Source organism: Hyaena hyaena, unplaced genomic scaffold, assembly GCF_003009895.1.
Source record: "Hyaena hyaena isolate Hyena2069 unplaced genomic scaffold, ASM300989v1 scaffold_550, whole genome shotgun sequence".
Taxonomy (NCBI): Eukaryota; Metazoa; Chordata; class Mammalia; order Carnivora; family Hyaenidae; genus Hyaena; species Hyaena hyaena.
In genome coordinates, this window is record NW_024081182.1 from 624273 (window position 1) to 651684 (window position 27412).

Here is a 27412-nt window from a genome sequence, read left to right on the forward strand (position 1 = left end):
GAGTGAGGACAGAGTGAACTTTTGGTTACTGAAAATTGCATGATACTAGTTATTAGCCAGGAAAGCTCATTGGTCTCACCGGTACTAAAGTACCCCATGTTAATGCTAACTTTGGGGAGCAGCAAGAAAATGATCTGGCAAAGGGACAAATAAACAGAAATGTGTAAACTACGGCAGCGTGCTTTGCTCTTCAAAGCAAGGAGTCCATCAGTTTTGAGTAATGGCGCTGGGGGTGGGGGTGGGAATCAGGCTTTCCCTAACAGGTACCCAGCTTTAAACTCCAGGCTACTCCCTAGGAAAGGTTTAGAGCCAGTGAAGGGAAGGAAAACAACAGAACAAAGGCTCCAATGGTCTGTTACAAAACTCAGTACTTTGAAAAAGATTCTGAAGATAATTAAGACACAAACTGATTATGTGAAACAATAATTTAGGCTTATATTAAAAGGTTCAGAGCTAACAATTCCATGTAAGTTTATGATGAGGTATTTACTGTATATGTTTTTTGCTGTAATGGAAATCTTAAGCGATACTCTGCCTATCTTGTAAAATAAAAGTTAAAATTTTAGGCACAAGAAAACAAGAGCCCGTAACATATGGATATGGGCATTGTAGACGCCAGCATTCAGTGTACTTGGGGTCACCCGCACAGGCTAGGCTCTACAACCTGTGATCCTCAAATCATGCACACAAACCATCGAGCCCCGTGCTCCGTGCACATACTCTACTGCCCTTTCCAGCCCGGCTCTGAAAGTGAGGTGTCCATGAGAAATGGGGACCCCAGTGCAGGAAGGGAAATGGCGTTTGGAAGACTTCAAAGACAAAATGTGCCTCTTAATTTTGATGACCTAGGGCCCTCTGCTAAGTCTCAGAACTCAGGACCAGAAGGGAACTGAAGACCTGTGGATACCCAGCACCTTAGAGACGGCTCCCCTCCCCCACCCCCCAAGTAATAGGGTGACAGCAAAATGCCCAGGAACTAAGAGGTCAAGGCCCCCAATCCACAGCAATCCCCTCCTCCTGAAGCTTAATCTTATTCACACGACAGGAATGGCTGTTCTCTCTTATATTACTACCAGGTAGCTGGACTTACATAGTCCCCTCTCTCCATGTTTCCACCATCCGTTCCCAACATCCCGATTCAAGGGTTTCTCTTCATGAGAAAAAAAAATATCAGGCCTTATTTTTAAGTCATCTACAGAACCATTTAAAAGGGTTCCTACTTCATAAGGAACACTTCTCAGTCTAAACCTCCAGGACCTGGCTCAAAAGAACGAGCCCAGGCTCATGAATGGATGACCTCTACAGTTAACTGTAAAAGCCAACACAAATAAGCTTTGAAAAATATATAAGGGCCCTCCTCCTCAATTTTTGTTCCATCAGCCTAAACGGCTAAGTAAGTTAGTTTTGGGGGGAGAGTCACCAAGCTGCTGGTCTACAGGCAAACCAGGCCTGAGCCTGGTCTTTCTGTCACCAAAGCCCTACTGAGGGGCTGGGGGACATCAGGGGTGGGTTACGGCCACCGCAGCTGCATAATATGGAGCTACTTTCAGGAAAAACCTCAACTCCAGAAAGATATATTTTAAAATCTCTGCTCCAAACCCAGGTGGATTCGGTAGGCTCAGCAGGTCCCCTTCTGAGCGACACGCAGCAGGATCCTCACTGCCAGTCTAGACGGTTCTTCATATCCCTCTGGGCTTCTGTTAGTTTCTGGATTAGATAACGCTTGTCACGACTTTCCTAAAGACGAAGATGGGTACAAGAGCTTATTCAATATATTTGGAAACATCTATCATCTTTTCAACCTAATAAATTACCTGTCAGACTCTCGGTTAAGGATCCTAACCCCTGGATGGTTGTAATGGCCTCCAAACTGGTCTGCCTTTGGCACTCCTGCCCCTCCACGGCCCCTTGTCCACAAAGTAGCCAACAATCTTGTAAAAATGTACATCAGGGGGCGCCAGGACGGCTCTGTTGGTTAAGCACCGACTTCGGCTCAGGTCACAATCTTGCGGTTTGTGGGTTCAAGCCCCACTTCAGGCTCTGTGCTGACAGCTGAAAACCTGGAGCCTGCTTCGGATTCTGTCTCCCTCTCTCTCTCTGCCCCACCTTCGTTCACATGCTCTCTCTCTCTCAAAAATAAACAAACATGAAAAAAAAATGTACTGCTACTGAACACACTTCACAGGTTTCCCATCACACTCAGAATTAAACCCAAATTTCTTAACAGAGCCGTCAGACTATGCTGTGACTCCAGCTGGGAATCCACCATCGTCCAGCCCCAGGGGTGCCCTCGCTGTCGCCTCTGCCTGCTACTCTCATCCCCAAGACCTCCCATAGCTTTCACGTCTCAGCTCCAATGTTACCGCCTCAAAGTGGGCTTGGTGGTCACCATCGACAGCAGCAGATGGCCACTCATCTTGTCTGTGTTCTCTTTATAGCAGCTACTGCTACTGGAACTTAGCATTTTCCTGTAACTATTCAGCAATATTGTCTCCCTTGGTCACCACAGTATCCCAGCACAGTGTGAGGAACAGGGAGTGATCAACAGACATGTTAAAGGACTGGATGAGCCCATGAATGAATGAAGCCAGAGAAGGCCTGGCCTGAACGCAGAGTTTGGGGAAGTGGTGGCGAGTGGGGCCACAGCATTCCACCCTCTCCCTGGGAAAAGTGCCACTTTCTGTTAGGTGTCCTGGGTAAAGGTCCCCAGCCATGACCTGCTCTTCCTTACCAGGGACAGCTGCTCTCGGAGCTGGACAACCACCCGCTTGTGTGCTCCGGCGAGGGCGATGAAATAAAACATAATGAGGCTGCAACACAAGGTGGAGAGGTCAGGAGGGAGCTTGTACCATTTGAAGCTCACTAGAAAAACAACCTGATCCATTTTTCCCAGAAAAGTTTTACTGTTGTTAGGAAAAGAAAGAAAAAAAAAAGAGGGAGGGAGGGAGGACTGAAAGGAAGAAGGAAGGAAGGAAGATGGAAGGAAGGACGGGAGAGAGGGGAAAAGAAAAGAGAAGAAATGAAATGAAAATCCTCATTTATCCTAAGCAGAGGGCAATCAGAAATGGCCCCTGAGGGGTTCTGCACTGGCAGCAGTAGCAAAGACTGATTCGTGCCATGCTTTTTAAGCTAATATTAAAATTTGTTGCTGCTCCCTCGGTACCTGCAGTATGATAGGGAGAGAGAGGGAAATGGTCCAGAAAGTCAGCTCTGTACAGAATGCACTGGCTATAGATAATCACTGTGGAACTTCCCTGGCCTCAGTTTCCTCATTTGTAAAATGGAGATAATATAGTAAAACCCAGGGACAAACAGCCTAGGATAATACTTTTTTTTTTTTTTTTTTTACAAATAGTTTATTGTCAAATTGGTTTCCATTAGGATAATACATTTTTGAATAAAAGCAATTGGCAATTGACTCCTATCTTCCATGTAGTCCCAGATCTCAAAGTGGTGGTTGAAATGATTGTCTTTGGGGTGAGGGGCAAGCGGAGTGGAGAGCGAGCCCCCAGGAAAAGAGTAGGCAACCTCATTCCATTCCATGAAGGGGAGGCGGTTTCCTGTCCAATCTCTCCGGATATGGCTCAGGAAATAAGGGCCGCTGGAATCACCTATATCAATGAAACTCTTCTAGGAGATACCACAGCCACAGGACAAGAATGGCCAGATCAGGTAACCACCATCAGATGGCATTAGCCAAACGACAGCTGGAGTAAACGCACTAGGCAGGAGTCGCTGGGATCCTCAGATTCAAAGCTGGTTGCGCAGCTCCCCCAAGCCATGCTGTTAATTTCATCAAAAGTACCATGCCTTTAACAAATACATTTTTGGAGCTCACTTCTTGCATTGGGTGGCGTTTTACTGTAAGAATATCTCATTCATGGGGTAACTGTGACGATTTCATTATAGTTAATACATGCCAGGTACAATGAGTTCTAGTTATTTGTGCTAGTTCTATAAAGCTTCCAGGAACACTGATTAGTGAATGCTGAGCCAATGGCCCTAGGGGAAATACAGGGCGAGGTTCCTTGAGTCACTGGTCACAACACTTGTCAACTGATCAATACCTTGTTTATGTTTCTTATTCCTTGAGAAAGTAAGTTATCAATACATAATCTTGCTTTTATTTAAAGATACTGTATTTGTCTTTATTGTTGATTCCTTAACTCTGAACTTAGTGTCAACAGCACCACAGCCCATGCCTGAATGAAGCTTATCTGACATACAGATTTTCTTTGTAAGGCACATCTCAGCCTCCTTGCACTTAGGAATACGAGAAGCACTTTGGCCATTTTATACAGGGAAATGAGCCACCAAAAGCACAAAATGCAAGGAACATGACACTAAATAGATCACAAAAGACATTTATAGTATGAAAGCTGAAACAAGATGGCAGGCTTATTGCCTTGTCTGACCTCAGCTGGTTACATGCATGCTATGGTCTGAATGTTTCTTTGCCCACAAAATCCATACACTGAGATCCTAATCCCAAGGTGATGGCATTAGAAGGTGGGGCTTCTGGGAGGTGATTAGGTCCCTCACAAATGGCATTAGTGCCCTGATAAAAGGGACCCCAGAGAGCTAGCTCAGCCCTTCTGCTATGTGAGGACACCAGAAGTCTGCAAGCCAGAAGAGAAAGGGCTCTCCCCTCACCATGCTGATCTGGGACTCACAGCCTCCAGAACCGTAAGAAAGAAATCTCTGTTGTTTATAAGCCACCTAGTGTATGATATTTTGTTATAGCAGCCCAGACAGACTAAGACAATGCCTTTTGGGGGACTCCAATTTTTTGCTATTCTGTGCAAGTCCACAAATGACCACGAGATTGATTGCCTCATGTACTGATTTTTGGGACTGTAAAATATTTTAGCAAGTAGGCATACTCACGATACAGAAAAAAAAAAAAAAAAACCTGAAACCTGGGAATAATGAGGGGAGACTGTAAGACTGTAATTAGAACAACAGCCACCACACAGTAAGCCCTCAATGTACATTTGTGATTAAAATTACCGTAACACACAAAATCATTCACTATGCAGCAAAGACTCTTGTCACCCTGACATATATCACCTGTCATTTACTGAGCCTTTACTAAGGGCCAGGTCCTCTGCTAAGCATTTTACATTTTTTAAAAAGTCTTTTAAAGTTTGTTTATTTTTGAGAGAGAGAGAGAGAGCGAGTGAGTGGGCAAGGGGCAGCAGAGGGAGACACAGACTCCCAAACAGGCTCCAGGCTCTGAGCTGTCAGCACAGAGCCCAAGGACATAGGGCTCGAACTCACGAACCATGAGATTATGACATGAGCTGAAGTCAGTTAACTGACTAAGCCACCCAGGCGCACCAGCATTTTACATCATTAACCACATTTCCTTCATGTCACAACCTTACAAAGTAAGTGCCATTCTCACCCCCATTTTCCAGGTGAGGAAATGGAGGCACAGAAAGAACACAGACTACTTATAAGTAGTAGAGCCAGGGTTCAAGTGCATGTGCCTAACCTGGTGCTCTTCTCTCTGCCCAGTAATGACTTCCTTTATCAAAGAGCCAGCAATTTTGTGAATAATCGGTAATATTAATAGACAATATTTATTGGGTTTTTATGTCAGGCATAGTGCTTCACCTACAGGATCCTACTGAACCCACTCAATGACCCTCGTAAAGAATCACCATTATTATGCCCATTTTAGAGATGGGAAAGTGAGGCTCCCCGAGGTTTAGTAACTTCCCAAGTGTAGCAGGTGAGCTCCCACTTCCCAGCGGACAAGGGTCCACCTGTCTCAATGGAGGGTCGTCACAAGGGTCTAAGCGGCTCTTACTCACCAGATGATCATGAAGAAAGGCACTGCAAAGGCTTCCGACGTGACTCCATGGACCAGGGACTGCAGTGAGCTGGGAAAGGTGCTCACTGTCTTGGGGACCACCTCCCAGGTGGTGTTGAAGTTGGTGAATGGCCCACAGGCTTTTGAGGAAGGGATGCTGCCGGGACAAAGACCAAGGAGCTTAGGGTGTGGCAGGCAGCACAGGCTGAGGTCGCTCCTCCACCTGGCCATGGGCTTTTGTTCCTGTGAGGAACAGCTTGATCTTATGGGCCTTCTGGAATATTCTGATCAAAAATGCTGATGCTGAAATTCCATCTAATCTGTAGACTGACTCCCAGTTTACAGGAAATTTAGCACAGAAGAGCGAGTTAAATGACACTGTAAGACAGCAATCAAATGGATCCAGAAGGTGGTGGTGATTTTGTTCACCAATCTCTTAGGTTGCAGATGAGGAAACAACTCTTCAAAGAATTAAAGATTAAAGGAGAATAAGGGGACATGGCAATGAAAAACAATGGGTAAAACTCAAAAGATACTCATGGTTTTTTTTTTTTAATTTCTTTTTTACTTTATTTTAGAGAGACAGCATGTGAGCCGGGGAGAAGGGCTGGCGGTGGGGGGAGAAAGAGAGAGAGAGAGAGAGAGAGAGAGAGAGAGAGAGAATCCTAAGCAGGCTCCACGCTCAGTGTGGAGACTCAAGTGGAGCTCTATCTCATTACCTGAGCTGAAATCAAGAGTCAGACACTCAACCAACTGAGCCACCCAGGCGCCCTAGATAAGATCCTCATTTTAAAAATAAGGCTGTAGGTGGGGCGCCTGGGTGGCTTAGTCGGTTAAGCGTCCGGCTTTCGCTTGGGTCATGACCTCGTGGTTTGTGGGTTCGAGCCCCGCGTCGGGCTCTGTGCTGACTGCCGGCTCAGAGCCTGGAGCCTGTTTCGGTCTGTGACTCCCTCTCTCTCTGACCCTCCCCTGCTCACTCTCTCTCTCTCTCTCTCCTAGAAATAAATAAAAAAACATTAAAAAAAAAAATAAGGCTGTAGGGGCACCTGGGTGGCTCAGTCAGCCGGTCATCCAGCTTCAGTTCAGGTTATGATTTTGCAGTTCATGGGTTCGACAGCTCAGAGCCTGGAGCCTGCTTCAAATTCTGTGTCTCTCTTTCTCTTTCTGCTCCTCCCCCACTCATGCTTTGTCTCTCTCTCTCTCTCAAATATAAACAAATATTTTAAAAACTTTTAAATAAAAAATAGGGACGCCTGGATGGCTCAGTCGGTTAGGCATCCAACTTCGGCTCAGGTCATGATCTCACAGTTCATGGGTTCGAGCCTCGCATCAGGCTCTGTGCTGACAGCTAACTCAGAGCCTGAAGCCTGTTTCGGACTCTGTCTCCCTCTCTCTCTGACCCTCCCCTGCTCACGCTCTCTCTCTATCTCAGAAATAAGTAAAACAGGGGCGCCTGGGTGGCTTAGTCGGTTAAGCGTCCGACTTTCGCTTAGGTCATGATCTCGCGGTTTGTGGGTTGGAGCCCCGCGTCGGGCTCTGTGCTGACTGCCAGCTCAGAGCCTGGAGCCTGTTTCAGTCTCTGTGTCTCCCTCTCTCTCTGACCCTCCCCTGCTCACGCTGTCTCTCTCTCTCTCTCCTAGAAATAAATTAAAAAAAAAAAAAACATTAAAAAAAGAAATAAATAAAACATTTTTTAAAACTTAAAAATGAATGAATGAATAAATAAATAAATAAATAAATAAATAAGGCTGGAGGACTATTTGGGGACAAATGGATAAGTCTGAAAATGGCAAGAGGAGGACAGTATTCCTTTTCTTACATGTGACGTTACTGCAGATGCATGGGAAGGAGAATGCCTTTATTTCTGGGGGCTGCACACTCAAGTATTTAGCCCGTAACTTCTGTGCACCCACAGATCTCAAAATGGGAGTGTCTGAGGTTACTATTTATGTGTGTCATGGCGCCTCTAACAATTTCAAATGGGTCATCACACCCATAAAAACGTATGCAGAGAGAGAGATAAAACAAATGTAGCAAAATGTTAACAACTGGGACATCCAGTTGATGGGTATATGAATCTCCATTATTGGTATTTTTTTTTTTTAACTCTTCTATACACTTGAAATTTTTCAAAATAAAAATTGGGGAAAAACTAAATAAAATTCAATGGAAAAAAGTCTGTAATTAAGGCCTAAAATAATAAGTTCTATGTATGAGGTTTTCCACTGCATTCCTATTTTTATGGATAAAAAAGCATGCTTGGAAGCAACCCAACTATTGTTTAAGGCAATGGATGAATAATTTATGATCCATTCATAAAAGATAATACTATTAAAAAAAACCACTGAAAGAGACATAAGGATGTGAAATGACCAGCTCCCAGACAGAAAATAGTTGGGAAACACGATTAAAAAATTGTTTCCATCATATATTCTTATGTTTTTTTTAATTTTGTGGCATATAAACAGATTACATATGTTTACATACATACATATAGAATTTTATATTTTATATATTTTATGTTATGTAAAATATATATTTATTTATTATATTAAAGATCAAAACTAAAAAACATTTTAAAAGACCGAGAGTTCTGTATGAGCTGGTATGGAAAACGGCACATCATAAAATTAAGCGAAAAAAATAAGCTGCCAAAGAGGACTAAAGCATTATTCTATATGTTGTTTTTAAAAATAAATAGTGTTCGGGGCGCCTGGGTGGCTTAGTCGGTTAAGCATCCGACTTTCGCTTAGGTCATGATCTCGCGGTTCGTGGGTTCGAGCCCCATGTCGGGCTCTGTGCTGACTGCCAGCCTAGAGCCTGGAGCCTGTTTCAGTCTGTGACTCCCTCTCTCTCTGACCCTCCCCTGCTCACGCTGTCTCTCTCTCTCCTAGAAATAAAAAAAAAAAAAAAAAATTAAAAAAAATTATAAAAAAATAAAAAAATAAAAATAAATAGTGTTCATATGAATTTCTGGAAGTATTCATAAAATGTTAATGGTGGTTACCCTGGCAGAGTGGGACTAAGAAGGGAGGATAATGGGAAATCTGTTTCTCTTTTATTTATACCCGTGTATTGTTTTTTTTTTACACATAACCTATATTACTAAAACAAAAAACAGTAAAAATATACAGTCAAATTGGTTAAAAAATAATATCTGACAGAAAATCTCAAGGATTTTAATTTAAAGATGAAGAAATGGGATTCCATGAGAATCTAAGTCAGAGAGATTGGTAAACTATAGCCCTCGGGCTAAATCTGGCCCACCATCTGTTTTCTATAAGTAAAGTTTTATTGGAATAAGTCATGACCATTAGTCTGTATATTGTCTACAGCTGTCTTCATGATGCCACAGGAAGGTTGAACAGTTGCTACCGACTCCATATGGCTCACAAAGCCTAAATATTTAGCATTCCTCTTTACCAAAAATGTTTGTTGGCCTTTGGTATAAATGGTTATGCTCTTAGGGAATATGGTCACTGGGATCTGGATCCTCAACTTCTGATCTCTAGTCTTAAGCACTTCTGCTCCTACCAAATTCTACACTTAGACTCTACATTCTTTGTGCCATGTCCGAATCATCTCCATACTTCTAGCACCGAGCCAGGTGTTTGTCACAGTGAAGGAATTCCAAAATCTTCTATGATGAAGATGTATTATTTTTGTAATAAGAAACAAAGAAATGATCCAAAAGAAGAACAGCAGAGAGGTCCTAGGAAAAGGGAGTTGGGGAGGCACCCTCTTAAAACACTGGCAACACAAGTTCTGGAAGTGGACCAAGACATTCCGGCATCCAGAGAGAGATTCCAAAACAAAGGTGGGCCTGGCTAAGCTAGGAGTGACTTACTGACTTCCGTAAGTGGAACACCATGAGTTTGGAAAGCCAATAAAGAACACAGTGGGTGCTTTAATACAAAAAAGGGACATGTCAAGAAGCAAGGAAACATTCTAGAAAACAAAGTCATATTTACCGTGCCATGCTGATCGTCAGAGGTATTATTGCCAGACACAGCCCTATCAGCAACACCAACAGGAAGAAGAAATTAGAATTGGATGCTCTGAACTGCCTTGGGGAGGGCCGGCAGGTGTAAAGAAGACTCGTCTAAGGGGAGAGAAATAAAGAGAAAAGTAAGGGTATAGCTTCCTGGAAAGTAAATGAGCACATTCATGCATTCCGGTGGGAATGAAAACTGGTACAACTTTTCTGGAGAGTAGTCAGCAATACAGATGAAAATGAAACATGTTGAGGGGCACCTGGGTGGCTTAGTCGGTTAAGCGTCCGACTTTCGCTTAGGTCACGATCTCGCAGTTCGTGGGTTCGAGCCCCGCGTCGGGCTCTGTGCTGACTGCCAGCTCAGAGCCTGGAGCCTGTTTCGGTCTGTGACTCCCTCTCTCTCTGACCCTCCCCTGCTCACGCTGTCTCTCTCTCTCTCTCCCCTAGAAATAAATAAAACATTAAAAAAAAAAAAGAAAGAAAATGAAACATGTTGAATCCAGACCTCAGCTTTGGGGAATTCATCTTGATGAGAAAATAGAATAAATGGGCCAATGTTCATGTATATGGGTATTTACTGCTATCGTTGCTGATAACAGAGAGTAATTAATTGGAAGCAACGAAGGAGCTATCAACAGGGGCCGCTTAAAGGTTAAAGCGCATCTGCACAATGCAACACTTCGAGCCGGTAGAAAGGATACAGACTTTGCATCCTGCCCAGATAGCACTGTGAAATGACAAGGGCCGATTTCAGAACTCTTTGCTGTATGATCTCATTTAAGTTTTTTAAAGACTTTATAGGACTTTAAATGTGTATTAAATGGATCCATGTTAACATACAATTCATAACATGGATTTTTCATAAGCATTTATTTTTCCTGTATATTAACAAATATTTCCATTGGGGCAAAAAAGACTTGTGGAAATATCAAGTGGAAAGGGGGTGAAAGGTATAGTCATAGGCATAAAATTTTTCCTTAATATTTTTAAAAAATACATTACGTGGAGGGAGCATCAAGTCGTTCTGACTTTAGCAGTAGCCAGAAAATCTTCTGAGTCTGACAGCAATGAGTGAGTGACACGGACCCGGTGTCCTGTTTAGGGGTGCCTGGCTGATCAAGCCTGGTGTCAGAACTCAGCCCGGTGCCCCTGACCTATTCTATTACTCCCACATATCTTTACTGGGCTACACACCAGGAAAGCACGGAGTAACCAATATTTTCTGAAAAGGGAATAAATTCCTATATGTTTTCTCACATCCATGTCTCCTTCTGTGACTTCAACCAACTGAAGTTTCCAAATGAAAGCATCAGAACATTCTTCACAGGCCAAAACATCTGGGTTGGCTCAATTTGAGGCTCTGCTTATCTAAGGATTAAATAGCTTGGGTTCTGGAGTGAAGTAAATCTGGAGTCACTTATAAGCTGTGTGACCTTGGACCAGTTACTTAACCTCTCTGAACTTCAGCTCCTGATTTATAAAATTTGATTAATGTCAGCACCTACTTCAAAAGATGTGTGGAAACATTACACGATAGCCTATGTAAAGTGTTCAGCAGGGGAGGGCACATGGTATTCTTATCATTATCATTATCATTACTGTCATTATGAATAGTAGTTGTGGTAGTAGTAGTAGTAGAGGGCACCTCTGGAGGAAGGGATGGAAGATATGCATACATATCTACATTGTTTAAATGTTTAATATTGAGCATCTATTGCTTCTATAATTAATAATAATAATAATAATAATAATAATAATAATAATAAAACAAGCTCAGTTATAAAGCCCAGATCAGTTCGTCATCTGCGGGGCAACTCTACCCATTCAGCACTTAATTCAAGCACAATGCTTACAGCCTGTGAGCCCTTCAAGGAGCTACTCAAATAACTGAGACCTGAAAATAAATGCAATACCTCCAACATCCAAACAGAAAATTATAAAACTTAAATTAATAGATGTCTTGTTAAACGTCACCAGATGTGTCACTGCCAACTGATGGATCAATTGCAACTCAACTTTTAGACGGTTACCTACAAAAAAAACGTTTAAATTACAGGAGAAGAAAAAAATCATCAGAGAGACAGAATCCAAAGCAGGATCCAGGCTCTGAGCTGTCAGCACAGAGCCCAACATGGGGTTCAAACTCATGAAATGCGAGATCATGACCTGAGCCAAAGTTGGATGCTCAACCAACTGAGCCACCCAGGTGCCCAGAGTGAAAAAAATATCTTAAGAAAACTCTCAAAATTATAAAAATGTGAAAATCCATTCAAAGTCTTTTTTTCCAGAATAAAAACATGTGTCAAATAAGGGATGTAATTTTGATATATCTGATGGGACGTGGGTGGGGCTCCAGACACACAACTGCCAAATGCCTTGCAAGGTCAAGAAACGACTGCCGAGGGGCGCCTGGGTGACTCAGTCGGTTAAGTGTCCGACTTCGGCTCAGGTCATGATCTCGTGGTTCGTGGGTTCGGGCCCCGCGTCGGGCTCTGTGCTGACTGCCAGCTCAGAGCCTGGAGCCTGTTTCAGTCTGTGACTCCCTCTCTCTCTGACCCTCCCCTGCTCACGCTGTCTCTCTCTCTCTCCTAGAAATAAATAAAACATTAAAAAAAAAAAAAAAAGAAATGATTGCCGAATGACTAGCAAGGTCAAGAATGGTCCAGAATATCAGCCCCCCATCCAACCTTTTCCTTACCTCTTTCACATAAAAGATGATAATGAATTTCAAGGTTGCAATTGCAGGGAGAAGAGGGGAGAAAAAGGCTCCAATCCAGCAAATGGTCTGCCCATAAACAATCCCCAGAACGTTATCGGGAATGGCAAATTCCTGCTGTCCCCAGCACTGAATCAGCTTCCAAGAGGAACAATAGGTCACCAGAAGCCTGGAAACAAACGGGACAGTTTCTCACCTGGATTGCTGGTACCTGCCAAGGCCACAGGACCACGTCCACCACATCAGGGCTATTTCCACACACATTTCTCAGGGAAACTGGTTAGTCATACGTCCAGAAGTTGCACAAGACCGTGAACTCTGGAATCATTAAGACCAGAGTCTGAGGCTCAGATCTACAGTTTACCAGCCGAGTAAGTTTAGATGAGGTTCATTTCCTCATGTGGAATGTAGAGGAACTGTAACACAACTTACTGCACCAGGTGGTGGTGACCATTAATGACATGGGCAGTCTGCGTGTTCTGGCTTGCCACCTGGCTCGAAAAGTAACATGTATCCACACAGAAATGGCTTATGAGAATCCTACTACCCGGCGTAACCACTACCTGAAGCTTCCCACAGAAACTTCAGGACCAGGGGCCTGTGACTAACACGTACAGCTGTTCACTGTAGATTGCCATGTGTCAGCAAAGATACTGGAAACAGGGGCACCTGGGTGGCTCAGTCAGTTAAGCCCGAACCTCAGCTCAGGTCATGATCTTTCAGTTCATGAGTTCGAGCCCTGTGTCAGGCTCTGTGCTGACAGCTCGAGCCTGGAGCCTGTTTCGGACTCTGTGTCTTCCTCTCTCTCTCTGCCCCTCCCCAACTTTGTCTCTCCCTTTCTCTCTCTCAAAAATACAATAAACATTGTTGCGCCTAGGTGGCTCAGTTGGTTGAGCATCCGACTTCAGCTCAGGTCACAATCTCACGGTTCGTCGGTTCGAGACCCCCATCGGGCTCTGTGCTGACAACTCAGAGCCTGGAGCTGCTTCGGATTCTGTGTCTCCCTCTCTCTCTGATCCTCCCATGCTCATGCTTCCTCTCTCTCTCTCTCTCTCAGAAATAAAAAACATTAAAAAAATACAATAAACATTAAAAACATTTTTTTAAATACTGGAAACAACCTAAATGCCCATCAGTAGGGGCAACATTGATAAACTATAAGCCACAGGCACAGTGGAATATTATACAGTCCTTAAAATGAACGATGAAAATTCATGTGTCCTGACTGGAAAGTTATTCATGATATTTGTGCAAGGGAGGAAAAAAAGGTAAGCTACAGACCAATGCAGATGTACTGTGATCCCTTTTAACGGGGGGAAAAGAACACTTCTAGGAAGACTGTGTGTTTACTTACAGATGTAACTATGTAAATGTGTTTTTATTTTTATTTATTTATTTTTTTTTTTTGAGAGAGAGAGAGAATGCACATGCGTGGGATGGGGCAGAGGGAGAGGGAGACAGAGAATCCCCAGAAGTCTCCATGCTATCAGCACGACACAGGGGCAATCTCACAAACAGGGGTTGATCTCACGGACCATGAGATCATGACCTGAGCCAAAATCAAGAGTTGGATGCTTAACTCACTGAGCCACCCGGGTGCCCCAGGACTCCTGGATCTGCCCCAATGGTCACCTCTGAGAAATAAGGTGGGCCTGGGGAGTTAGGGGGACAGTAACAAAAGAGAAGTCTCACTATTCTCTGGACTTCTGTATTTATTTAAATACTAAATATTTAATATTTTTAATAAGCACACATTCATGTCATATTCATTTAGGTTTTTTTTTTAGGTTTAGTTGATTTTGAAGGGCTTACTAGACTTCTGACATGCCTGAATAATTTGTACATGTGCATAAAAAAAGTAGCTAAGTAAACAGTTTTGCTTAAGGCTCAAGGAGATGCCAATAATAATATGATGATTAAAACATAATAATGGCGATCATGTGGGGCATCTGGGTGGTTCAGTCGGTTGAGCATCCGACTTTTGAGTCAGGTCATGATCTCACAGTTCATGAGTTCAAGTCCCACATCAGGCTCTGTGCTGACGGCTCAGAGCCTGGAGGCTGCTTCAGATTCTGTGGCTCCCTCTCTCTGCCCCTCCCCTGCTCATGTCTGTCTGTCTCTCTCTCAAATAAACATTAATTTTTTTTTTAATTTTTTTAAACAATGGTGATCATGTGCTAGTTAATATTTTGTTGACTGCTCAGTACTTATCTCTGCATTTTCTCATGTAATCCTCACAACAGTGCTATGAAGTGGCCAATACTACTATCCCCATTCTGCAGGTGGGAAAAGAGGTACAGAGCTTAAATAACTTGCCCAAGGTCACACGACCAGCAAGTGGCAGTGCCAGGGTGTGAACCTGGAGGGTCTCCCTTCATAGTGGCTGTGCTAATGGCCGGAAGTCCGCTCCGAGGAAGACTCCTGGAAACCAGCACCATTTCTGTTCATGCTGCCTTTCAAGGGGGCACCTGATGGGCCTGGAGGTCAATGGCCTGGAGCCAGTTAAAAGTCACTCTGTGGTTGTTGGTAATTTCTGTCCGCACTGGACTGGGGTCGGAGGGGTAGGGGGAAATAAGAGGGGTATCCCTCACACTTACTTTCTAGGAAAATCCACAAAAAGTGTCACAGCCAAGATGATGATGAGGTCGAAGATCATGAGCTTGTACATTTCCTGCCCAACTTGGGTCTCCCAACACTGGAACCAAAGAGATAAAGAGAAAATGAGGGCCCTGGAGCTCGGTTGGTAGGGCATGCACTCTGGACCTCGGGGTTGTGGGTTCGAGCCCCATATTGGGTGGAGAGGTTACTTAAAAATAAAATCGGAAAAAAAAAAAAAAGAAAGAAAGAAAGAGAAATAAAAGAGAGAGAGAGAGAGAAAAGAGGCCCAACTTGGGGCAGAGAAAGCGAGGTTCTCAGACTCCTTTCAAAGCCCTTTTCGCCCCCAGACCCTACCAGACGCCCAGCAGACGCCCCTCTGAGCTCCAGCACAGACTTTGGTTTTCAAGCCTATAGACGTGTCTGCAGCGTCAGGCTCTGCTATACAGCAGGAAAGCGGATCGACGGGGATTCAAACCCAGAGCTGAGGGCTGTTCTCTCGACCTTGAGCCTGTCACCTGAGGATGACTCACCCTGAGGACACTCCCCTCCCTGCAGCCTCACCGGGTAGAGTTTCTGGTTGTAGCCACAGAGCTCACAGGAGTAGTTCCCACAGGATGTAATCTTGGAGCCCAGGGTGAAGACCAGCACACAGATGGTGGCCAGCCGCATGAACACACACCTGCAGGGAAAGAGAGGGGCGGGGGGACGGGATGAGGAGGCCTCGGGTAGGCTGGCTCCTTGGAACTGAAGCTACGAGCGAGCGAAAAAGCTTCAAAGCAAGGGAGTTTCTTTAGAGAGTTTCTGTTCGGGATTATGAGAACGTTCTGGAAATGGATGGTAGTGCTGGTGGCACAACACTGGGAATGTACTTACTGCCACTGGATTGTACACTTAAAAATATCTCAAGGGGGAAATTTCATGCTATATATAGAACTTGCCACAATTTTTTAAATGGCAGGGGGAAATAGATAAAAAAAAGCTGGGAATTCCTGCATCCATGATGACGTGGCCACACTACAGAACATTACGCACTCCTGAAGGGGACTAATTGTATCTCCTAAGTATAAGCTTTGAGAGATGTGTGATATATTGGGAAGTGGAAACATCATGTTACAGAGCGTCACTTAAATAGGATCCTATTTCTAGGGAACAGGAGTCAGAACAGGAGTGCGGGGGCCCCTAGGCGGCTCAGTCGGCTCAGCGTCCGACTCTTGATTTCACAGCGTTTGTGAGTTCAAGCCCTGTGTCAAGCTCTGCGCTGACAGTGCGGAGCCTGCTTGGGATTCTCTGTCTCCCTCTCTCTCTGCCCCTCTCATGCACTCTCTCTTTCTCTAAAAAATAAAGACAGGAGGACAGAGTGGGCTAACTCTTTTTTTAAGTTAATGCTTTTCTATTGTTTGCTTGTAAAAAAAAAATAGAAATATGAAAAAGTTGGTGGGGAGCGAAGCCACACATCTGCTCACTCTTCTGGATACGTAGCCTGCCACCTAACATTATGTCTGTCCTGGTGAAATGTGAGGACCCAGCACCACTGGGGAAGGGCCCATAACTAAAAATGGAACCTAATGGAAAAGTCAGAATTGACACAGTTTATAGCGACTGTAGGCAACAGGATGATACAATACACCACGAAGAAACAATGAACTAAATCCACACTAGGGGATATTCTACGGGACAAATGCCCGGTGTCTCTCCCAAATCAATGGCATAAAGAAGAAAAAGGGGAATTCTTACAAGAATAAAGGAAGCTTAAGAGATAACTAAATGTAGCATATGGATCCTAGTTGGATCCTGGTTTGAAGAAAACAATCCTAGAAGGCCATTTGCAACTTCATCAGGGAACTGGCTTGATTTTATGAGGTATGATGAGAGTATGTTAAGGGAAGAAAAAAAAAGGTGAAGTAAGATTTTGGTAGAATTATCCAGTAAAAGTTGGGCAGGGGGACAGATGAAACAAGATTGGCAATATGTTGGGAATGCTTGAAACTGCGTGAGGGGCATATGGGGGGTTCATTATACCTTCTGTTTGAAATTTTCCAAAATAAAAAGTTTTGGGGGTACCCGGGTGGCTTAGTCGGTCGGGCATCTGACTTTGGTTCAGGTCATGATCTCCTGGTTCATGAGTCCAAGCCCCACGTTGGGCTCTGTGCTGACAGCTCAGAGCCTGGAGCCTGCTTCAGATTCTGTGTCTCCCCCTCTCTGCCCCTCCCCCACTCATGCACTGTCTCTCTTTCAAAAATGAATAAACATTTTTTTTAAAAAGTTTTGTTTTGGGGCACCTGGGTGGCTTAGTCAGTTAAGCATCCGACTTTTGCTTAGGTCATGATCTCGCGGTTCGTGGGTTTGAGCCCCGCGTCGGGCTCTGTGCTGACTGCCAGCTCAGAGCCTGGAGCTTATTTCAGAGTCTGTGACTCCCTCTCTCTCTGACCCTCCCCTGCTCACGCTATCTCTCTCTCTCTCCTAGAAATAAATAAAACGTTAAAAAAAATTTTTTTTAAATAAAATAAAATAAAAAGTTTTGTTTTGTTTTGTTTTTAACATGCAAATACCCTCTGAGGCATGAAACACTCTATTTTACACAGTCCCCAACTGGTCCTCTTCAGCTCATTTGCGTTAGCTCCCCAGACCCTGTGTTACAGCTGCCGTTTCTTTCTTTCTTCTAAGAAACTATTTATTAAGAATGAAGAGAGATATTTACAACAAGTTATAAGAAATCAGCTGTAGCGCATCTAGTCGGTGACTTACACTCACTGACTCACTGTACCTGGTACTCACTACACCGGAAGATGCCTTGGGCAGGTTCGTGTCCTAACCCCTGGTGACTCTCCTCCCCTCTCCTCACGAGGCCCATGCATCGGGGTAGGAGGTGGGAGCGTGGCGGAGTTAAGGCCTCTGGGAGCCAGCCATCTTTAGGAAGTCCAGGATGAACACCTTGTTGGATGGGAACTCTTCAGAGCTTTCCTACCCAACTCCTAGCTGTCCAGTAGGACTGAGCCCCAGCGGCCAACATCTCCAATAAGATACGCTTTATCCTTTCTCTCTCTCTCTCATTCCCTCTCCCCCCTGCTGGTCAACACTTGTCATTTCTAACATCTTCCGAGCAACACCGCCTCCCAGGGCTCCCACCGTATGCCCTCAGCTGTCGATATCCTAACACATGATCACAAAACATAGTACCGCTGAGTACATGCTTGAGTCAAAGAGACTTCACCGCATGGGCACACACTGATTCATTCACAGGAGCTGTCTGAAGGCTTTAGAGGATTCTTGGCTCATCAGAAGAAGGTGCCACAATTAGTCAGCAATGGGCAAGAAAGGGGGCAGGTGGTGATCTGCTTGGCATGTCTAGGCATTACCTAAGAATTGTCAGCCGGATCTCAAAGCCTGGGGAGTAATCCTCATAGTGGATGATCTTGGCAAAGATCATTGGGGTGATAAAATTGGCCAACGTGATCACAATAGAAGGCAGGTACAGTATCAGAAGGTTCTCTCCAAACACCATCTTGTCAATTTCCTGTGAAGATAACAAAGGGAAGTCATATCACAAATGAATCAACCTTGAAGGGACTGAACTGTAAGTATGTCAAGTCATCATGCTGAGCGCCATATATGCTATATGTCAGCCATATCGCAATAAAACTGGAAGAAACAAACAAACAAAAAGAACTCAACTATACATATTTAGAAAACAAGCAGAAAAAAACATATATGTCATTCAACGTGGTCCATAAACATAAGCCACTTCATTCCTTGGGTGTTCAAATAGAGGAACTGGGCTCTAGTACCACAGGAAGAAAAATTAAGTCTATTGTATTAATTAGGGTCAAGTATTGAAAAAAAATCCATGGATGGGGCGGGTACCTGGGTGGCTCAGTCAGTTAAGCATCTGATTCTTGATTTCGGCTCAGGTCATGATCTCATGGTCATGAGATCAAGCCCTGAATCAGGTTGCATGCTGAGTGTGATGCCTGCTTGGGATTCTCTCTCTCCCTCTCTCTCTAACCTTCCCCCACTCATGCTCGCTCTCTCTCTCTCTCCCTCTCTCTCTCCCCCTGTCCACCCCCCAAAATAAATAAACATTTAAAAAAAGAAAGAAAATCTGTGGAGTCTGTATTAATGGGCAATTTAAAGTATTTTCAAGGCCATAGTCATAACTGATTTGGACTAGTCAGTCCCTCCTTTCAGAATAATAGACTACTTGGTCACATAATGGCTATCTGGGATAAAACTATATTTCCTGGCCTCCCTTATAGCTAGATACAGCCATCAGGGATGTGAGTGGAAGTTTCAAGTGCAAGCACCAGGTCTTGCCCTTGAAGGAAAGGGTATGCCTTCCCTGACCCCTTCACTTCCTTCCCACTGGCTAGAATGTGGACGTGTTCAACTATCTTGTACCGTATAGAAGAGAACGCACCCTAAAGATGGCAAGGCCACAAGAGGAATGAACCTGGGCCCTCAAAGACTGATTTCATGAAGCAGAGCCAGCAGACTAACTTGGATTTTTAAAACTGCTGCTATTAAATTTTTTTTTTGTTGTTTTATTTATTTTTGAGAAAGAGACAGAGTACGAGCTGGGGAGGGGCAGAGAGAGAGAGGGAGACACAGAATGTGAAGCAGCCTCCAGGCTCTAAGCTGTCAGCACAGAGCCTGATGTGGGGCTCGAACTCACAAACTGTGAGATCATAACCTGAGCTGAGGGGCGCCTGGGTGGCTCAGTCGGATAAGTGTCTGGCTTCAGCTCAGGTCATGATCTCACGGTTTGTGGGTTCGAGCTCCATGTCAGGCTCTGTGCTGATAACTAGCTCAGAGCCTGGAGCCTGTCTTCGGATTCTGTGTTTCCCTCTCTTTCTGTCCCTCTCCTGTTTCTCTCTCTCTCTTTCAAAAATAAATAAAACATTTTTTTAAATTAAAAAAAAAATAACCTGAGCTGAAATCAGACGATTAACTGACTGAGCCACCCAGGTGGCCCTAAAAGCACTGCTATTTTAGGTAAACTGGGGCCCTACCTAGTAAGTAGTGGAACTGGCAATTAAATGTAGACAGCCAAGCCTGAATTTTGAATCATGTGGATTCCAGGAGGAATTCCAAACACTCTTTTTGGATATTTTTGTATTTTTATTAAAAGTGGAAATTGTGGGCTCCTGGGTAGCTCAGTCAGTTAAGCTTAGTCCAACTTTTTATCTCAGCTCAGATCTTGATCTCAGGGTTGTGAGTTCAAGCGCTATGTTGGGCTTCCCACTGGGCATGTAGCCTACTTTAAAAATAGATAGATAGATAGATAGATAGATAGATAGATAGATAGATAGATAGATATAGATAAATAGATAGATAGATAAAACAAAATAAAAGTGGAAATTGGTCACCTCTGATTTTCAGTTCTCTGTTATATCAGCCAAACTTATATCCACCTCAGATAATGCACTTGGCCTACAACATGTCCAGCCAGAGTAAAAATTAAAATGATTTTCACAGAGTACTCACTTTTTTCATGTGCTCTTGTGAGAATATCGTTGCTCTATAAATTGCATAAAAGCACGCGGCTAAAACGGCCAGAACAATGCAGTTCAAAAACAGTCTCAAAGAGTAAATCCGTATCGTTTCTTCTGAGGTCCTTTCTGCTATTTTCTGCCGTATTCTTTCTTCCTCCAGATCTGCCTGAGGGCCAAAGGAAACTCATCTGTGAGCACGGGGTGAAGAGATATTCAGGGGCTGAACCCGTGATTCATCGCCATACCGTATCCAGCCATCTAGAAGACCTTCTTTAAGCATTCATCTCCCCCCAGATATCTTCCCAGACCAAGCCCAACTAGTTTTCATGTCTGCTAAAGACCTATGTCAAGGTAAAGCCTCCTATTTAAGGCTACAGTTAGATATCATAATAAATGTGAAAACAGAAGCATAACCTATTCATGACATTACTTTTTTTTTTTTTTACAAATAGTTTATCGTCAAATTAGTTTCCACATAACACTCAGTGCTCATCCCCACCAAGTGTATGACATTACTTATATGTACTGTGTGCCATTCCTTTAATTTTTAAAATGTTTTATTTATTTTTTGAGAGACACAGAGAGAGGGTACATGAGTGGGGCAGAGGGAGAGAGAGAAGGACTGAGGTTCCGAAGCAGGCTCTGTGCTGACAGGCTAACAGCAAAAAGCCCAATACGGGACTTGAACTTGGGAACCGTGAGATCACGACCTCAGCTGAAGTCAGACTCTTAATCCGCTGAGCCAGCCAGATGCCTCTGTGTCATTCCTTTAAACAGATAATACATTTGATTTGATTCCTTCCATCTTACTTTATTATCCTTTTGGTATAATTATCCCTTCCTCCTTTTTTTTTTTTTTTTTTAACGTTTATTCATTTTTGAGAGAGAGACAGAGCAGTAGCAGGGGAGAGGCAGAGAGAGAGGGAGACACAGAATCCCAAGCAGGCTCTAGGCTCCAAGCCGTCAGCACAGAGCCCGACTTGGGGCTCAAACTCATGAACCATGAGATCATGACCTGAGCTGAAGTTGGAAACTTAACCCACTGAGCCACTCAGCCGCCCCTTCCTCCTTTTTTTGGTGGGTTTGGTCAAAATACTATCTGTTCCTCTTCTCCCCTTATGAATCTGGAAATTCGCTTGTACCTTTTTGTATTCTCACCACTCCACCTTATCATCACGGCATCCTGTCTTAGTTGTTTCTCCTGGTATAAGTGATGATGACAGGTTCTCATCAGGTGGAAAAACAGCAGCATGAGGTGGTGAGGGAACGAGGGAAGACACCCTCCCCTCCCACCTACCCTAGTGCCTCTTATCTCCTCCAATCCCCAGTCCATCAGCCCCACGCTTAGGAGAAGGTGGTCTCTGCAGAAAGCTCTTTTTTTTTTTTTTTTTTAAGTTTATTAATTTTGGGAGAGAGCACAAGTGGGAAAGGGGCAGAGAGAGAATCCCAAGCAGGCTCTGCACCAAAGTTGGATGCTTAACCAAGTGAGCCCCCTAGGCACCCCCTCTGTGGAAAGCTCTTGACACCGACACTGGGGAAACTTGCTGAGCATTGGAGACAGCCTGGCCCCGACCCAGCTCCTCTGCAAGCTGCACCGCCACCCCCCTCCCCACTACTTTCCAAGGCACGACTTTGGCGGTGAGGGCACACTCACCCGGAGCTCATACCGCAGGCTGCTGTGCCTGAGGTCCGCCATGCTGCGGCTGGTGATGCAGAAGTCCCAGCCGGCAAAGATCTTGTTGCAGTAACTCTGGAAGTGCTCCTCGCTCCGGATCAGGTTGATTTTGAATCCTTCCACTGACCTGACCCCAAAACACAATTCCCCCTCTTAGAAGAACAACAACATACAGGCCAGAGATTGGCTTAGTTTACAATAAAAAAAAAGGGGGGGGACACATGGCTGCACTCTCCACTCACTGTGACATTGACACATTTTGGACCCTTCTATACATGCATGGCAGCTAACCAGGTGGCTTGTTGAAAATCATTTCATCTGCCCAGTGGCTTCTCTGACAGCTGGAATCCAATCTAAACTCGTTAACACAGCCTAGAGATCCTGCACCGGGCCTTTCCGCCCGTATGGCCATTCTGCTCTAACGACCAGTGCTTTGTTTCCTTTCCAGAAACACAAAAACTTCTCCGGCCCCAGGGCCTTTGTACTTACAGACCCTCTACCCACTCCTGGGGCAGTTCTTCCCCTGCCTCCATGGCTGCTCCTTTCGCATCATTCAGGTTTCAGCTCCAATATCCCTTCCAAAGGTTCCTCGCCGCCCCATCTAAAGTTGTGACCCCCACTTCACATTAGTGTATTTTCTTCACAGCAATGACCCTAATCTGCAATCATCTTGCAGCCCCTTAACCTGACTCAATTAAAAAACATTTTAATGTTTATTTTTTTAATGTTTTTTTTAATTTTTATTTCTTTTTTTAAAAATATTTTTTATTTATTTCTAGGAGAGAGAGAGAGAGAGAGAGACAGCGTGAGCAGGGGAGGGTCAGAGAGAGAGGGAGACACAGACTCTGAAACAGGCTCCAGGCTCTGAGCTGGCAGTCAGCACAGAGCCCGACGCGGGGCTCGAACCCACGAACCGCGAGACCATGACCTAAGCGAAAGTTGGACGCTTAACCGACTAAGCCACCCAGGCGCCCCTTTAATTTTTATTTCTGAGAGAGAGAGACAGCCTGAGCAGGGGAGGGTCAGAGAGAGAGGGAGTTAACAGAATCTGAAGCAGGCTCCAGGCTCTGAGCTAGCTGTCAGCACAGAGCCCGATGCGGGGCTCGAACCCATGAACTGAGAGAACCTGAGCCGAAATCAGCACTTAACCGACTGAGCCACGCAGGCACCCCTTAATGTTTATTTTTTGAGAGAGGGAGAGAAAGAGAGTGTGAGTGAGGGAGGGGCAGAGAGAGAGGGAGACAGAGGATCTGAAGTGAGCTCTGTGCTGACAGCAGAGAGCCCAATGTGGGGCTTGAACTCACAAACTGTGAGATGGTGACCTAAGCCAAAGTCGGATGTTTAACCAAATGTGACGCCCAGGTCCCCTAACCTGACTAAATTTTAAATTCCTTGAGGGCAAGTACCCTGGCTGTTTGGTCATTTTTATATCTGGAATATAAATGGACCATAATATGACCACTATCCAATTGATAGATAAATGAACATATAAGTGACTTAAATGGTAAAATAGCCAAATATTTAGTGAGCATCTGTTTAGGTCAGATGCCACTCGGTTGCACACTTCATAATTCTAATTCATTCAAATGCCTTCCTGGAAAAAATATACCCCAGCCTTTGATGATACAAAAACATCAAATGCCACACACTGTGTAGACGAAACGGGATATTTTTAGGATTTGGTAGTGCATTGTGAATACAGCAGGAGTGTAAGAAAATTACAGTGATCAGTCATTCTGTCAAAAGGTCACAGCAAAAATTTTATATCAGAACCACTTGGGGTGCTCTTCCAAAATGTTGACTCCCAGGAAGCTTCATACCCTGAAATTTCTAATTCAGTAGATCCCACGTGGGGCCCAGAAATATGTTATTTCAGAAAGGTCCATGGGGATTCTAAGCTCCTATCCCAGTTGAAAACCTCTGATTTAGACCAAAACTACATTTGACAGATGAGAAAGCAGACACAGAGATGGGAAAAATTATTTCCCTAGATCCAGAGAGTTAGGGTAAGAACAGGGGCTAATTTGATGGTGACGACGATGGTAATTTTAATTCACTAAGTGTCTGGAAGGTGCCAGGCCCAGTACTAAGCCCTTTACCTGCCTTGTTTCAGTTAATCTTCCCACAACCATTCCGGGCCTGCACATTTCACAGGTGAAGAAAATGAGGCTCACAGATGTGAAGTGGCGTTTGAACCTTGGTCTCTGGACCCCAAAGTCCATGCTCTTTGCTGCTAATAGCACTTCCTCCTCCCGGGATAGGCTTTCCCTGTGACATTACACCCAGACCTCCCTTCAGTCTTCCCCAGGAAGTAATCAGAGCCCTGAGGTGAGGAGCAGGAGCAAGGTCTGGAGGCGGAGTCGTCACTATTTGGCTAATGAAGCTTTTTTCTTCTCCCAGGGCCTTGGAAGGAGCCAAGCACCTCCAGCAATGTGTTCATATGGTCCTTTTGTTTTTATTTTTTCAAGCTTTACACAAGACATTTTTGTGTTCTTCATCTTGCAGAGGGCCCCTCCAAACTGTCTAAACTGCGGGCCCCTAAAACTTGGATCTGTCCCTGCCATAATCAGAGAGTCCAATCAACTCACATTTTTTTTTACCATGCATCTCTCTGCTCTTGAAATGAGCCACTGCTTTTTTGTATCCGTAGGCTGCCCATTTGAGTGGGTGATGGACACACAGCACTTGATTTTCATTTCATGGGTACCAACTCAGGATGTGAGGGCCCAGCTAGGCTCTGGGGCTTTTTCCTAGTCTCCATGGAGAGCACACTCAGTACTCAACACCCCAGTCCCTTCTAGGCCTGTGATAAGGCGCCTCATAGCCCCATGGCTTACAGCACCTATGCTCTCATATAGACAGTGCAGAGGGTAAGAGAGGCACCCACCCATGACCCTGCCTGCCAACCAACATCGTTGGGGCAGAGAGAGCAAGCTGTCCATCAAAAACTTGTAGTTCCCCTATAGGATAATGTTAGTGCTAGAAAGCAGCTGCCAGCCAGGAACATTTCCCAGCCTCCCCTGCAGTTAGCTATGGTCTATGACTAATGGAATGTGAGCGATGTGCATCACCTTCAGGCTTAGCCCATAAACACCTCCCATGTGATATTCCTGCATGTTTGTTTTCCCTTCCTGCCCTTCCAACCAAATGCTGAAAATGGCTGAACTTTGGTAAACCTGAGTCCCAGAATGACTGAGGAGTCTAACCACAGTAACCTGTGTCCTTATTCAGAACTTCATGTAAGAAAGATACACAACTTCTATTGTTTGGGCTGTTGGTACTTTTTAGGACAGTTGTTTGTTAGTAATTAAAGTAATTAATATTCCTTGCTATTCATGTCTTGGGAATTGGCATCTCCCACCGAACCACTTGTCTACCAGAAAAAATGCGAGGTTCTCCTATGACCTTGACCTGTTGGCCTTAGTTGAAGGGTCGGTCAGGTTTGGGTACCTGAATGAAGCAGAGCCAATAAGTCTCTTCGAAAGGATTTCTGAACCTGTGACTTTGAGAGTCCATGTAAGGAAGCTGCCACCAGGAGAATCCGAGACGAAGGAGCCCTTGCTTTCGGTTGTTTGGAAGACATATCTATATTCTTCCCCTTCCCCTCCCTTCCTTGTTTCTCTGAGCCCATCAGTTCCCCTTTACCCCAGTTAGTCAGAGTAGGATTTCTAACACTTGCAACCCAATAAAGACCTGATTACCATCCACACCAGATCAAAGGTAAGGTTACATTATGGCGCTGGCCAATGTGTCTAATAATGATTGACTGCGGAACCCCAGGCTGCTGCTCCAGCTCCCAAAGTTTGCTTCCATTTCCTCCAGGTCTCCCCAACCTACAAGAGACTCAACGACCTTTCTTCCCAAATCCTTCTCCTGGACTCTGCTCATCCTTTGGGAAATGGCTCCCAGAGTCCATAGACCTCCAATGAACCCCAGCCATCAAGGGTAATGCAAAAACAACACAATGAAGAGATAAATTTTACCTTTTCACTATCCAAAGAAGGCTCAGGGACAGGTAGACAATTGTGCTTAACAAATAAGCTAGAGGCAGATCATAGGTGAAGTTCTGAAATTTCACCCCATCAATGGTGTAATGTCCATAAAAGAGGCAGGTGTCCTCCAAAAAACCCTGAAACAAAGCCAAGGGCATGAGGTCAGACTGGTGAATTCACTGCAGGAAACAGGAGACCAGTCTCTGCCTCAAGAAATTCACATTCCAGTGTCATTGTTCATTCCTGAATTCCCAGACACCAGAACAATCCCAGAATCATAAGGCATGTTGGGTTAGTGTTTGAGGAACAAAGCACAGATAAAACCTGAGCATTAAAAATACAGCACTGTATTATCCGAAATGAAATTAAGAAAACAATTCCATGTGCAAAAAGAATAACATACTTAGGAAGAGATTTAACAAAATAAAGAGCAAATCATACATTCTTAAGACTACAAAACATTGTTTAAGAAAATTAAAGAAGATCTAAGTAAATAGAAAACATTCCATGTTCATGGATCAAGAGATCCATAGCAATCTCCAAACTGATCTATAGTTTCAACATATCTGTATCAGAATGCCTGGTGGCTTCTTTGTAGTAATTTACCAACTAATCCCAGATTATTATATATATATATATATATATATATATATATATATATATATAGCCAAAACAATCTTGAAAAAGAATAATAAAATAGAGAGGCCCACACATATTTCAAAACATACTATAAAACAAGATTAATCAAGACACTGTCCTACTAATTTAAAAACAGACATATAGATCAATGGAATAGAATTGAGGCAAATATATCTATGGTCAATTGATATTTGATAAAGGGAAAGAACAGGTTTTTTTTCAGGAAATGGTGCTGAGACAGCTGGATGGCAAATGCAAAACAAACAAACAAACAAAAACCCAGAAGAAAGAAGGAAAGAAAGAAAGAAAGAAAGAAAGAAAGAGAAAGAAGTTGAACCCCTACCTTACCCATATATAAAAATTAACTTATGTATCAAAGACTTCCATGCAAGAGCCCAAACTAGAAAACTCTTAGAAGAAAATAGAGGAATAAAGTCTCCATGACCTTGAAATTGTTCATGAATTCTTAAGCATAACACCAAAAACCCAAG

The 27412-nt window shown here is 44.0% G+C and overlaps 1 protein-coding gene across 3 annotated transcripts in view; it reads right to left on the bottom strand.

The window, feature by feature from the left end:
- Positions 1-220: 220 nt before the first annotated feature.
- Positions 221-27412, bottom strand: part of TMC7 (transmembrane channel like 7) — a 57142-nt gene continuing 29950 nt past the window's right edge. For 2 of the 3 annotated variants that reach the window (XM_039255901.1, XM_039255903.1), the window contains 11 exons: positions 26274-26419; positions 22270-22417; positions 20608-20781; positions 18483-18640; positions 15688-15805; positions 15126-15223; positions 12511-12697; positions 9790-9920; positions 5820-5975; positions 2732-2810; positions 221-1737 (listed from right to left, as the gene is read on the bottom strand). In XM_039255901.1, the coding sequence (XP_039111832.1) occupies positions 1657-1737; positions 2732-2810; positions 5820-5975; positions 9790-9920; positions 12511-12697; positions 15126-15223; positions 15688-15805; positions 18483-18640; positions 20608-20781; positions 22270-22417; positions 26274-26419 (1476 nt within the window). In that variant the 3' untranslated portion in view covers positions 221-1656. The remainder of the gene's footprint in view (positions 1738-2731; positions 2811-5819; positions 5976-9789; positions 9921-12510; positions 12698-15125; positions 15224-15687; positions 15806-18482; positions 18641-20607; positions 20782-22269; positions 22418-26273; positions 26420-27412) is intronic. The other variant, XM_039255902.1, reaches the window with a different exon arrangement.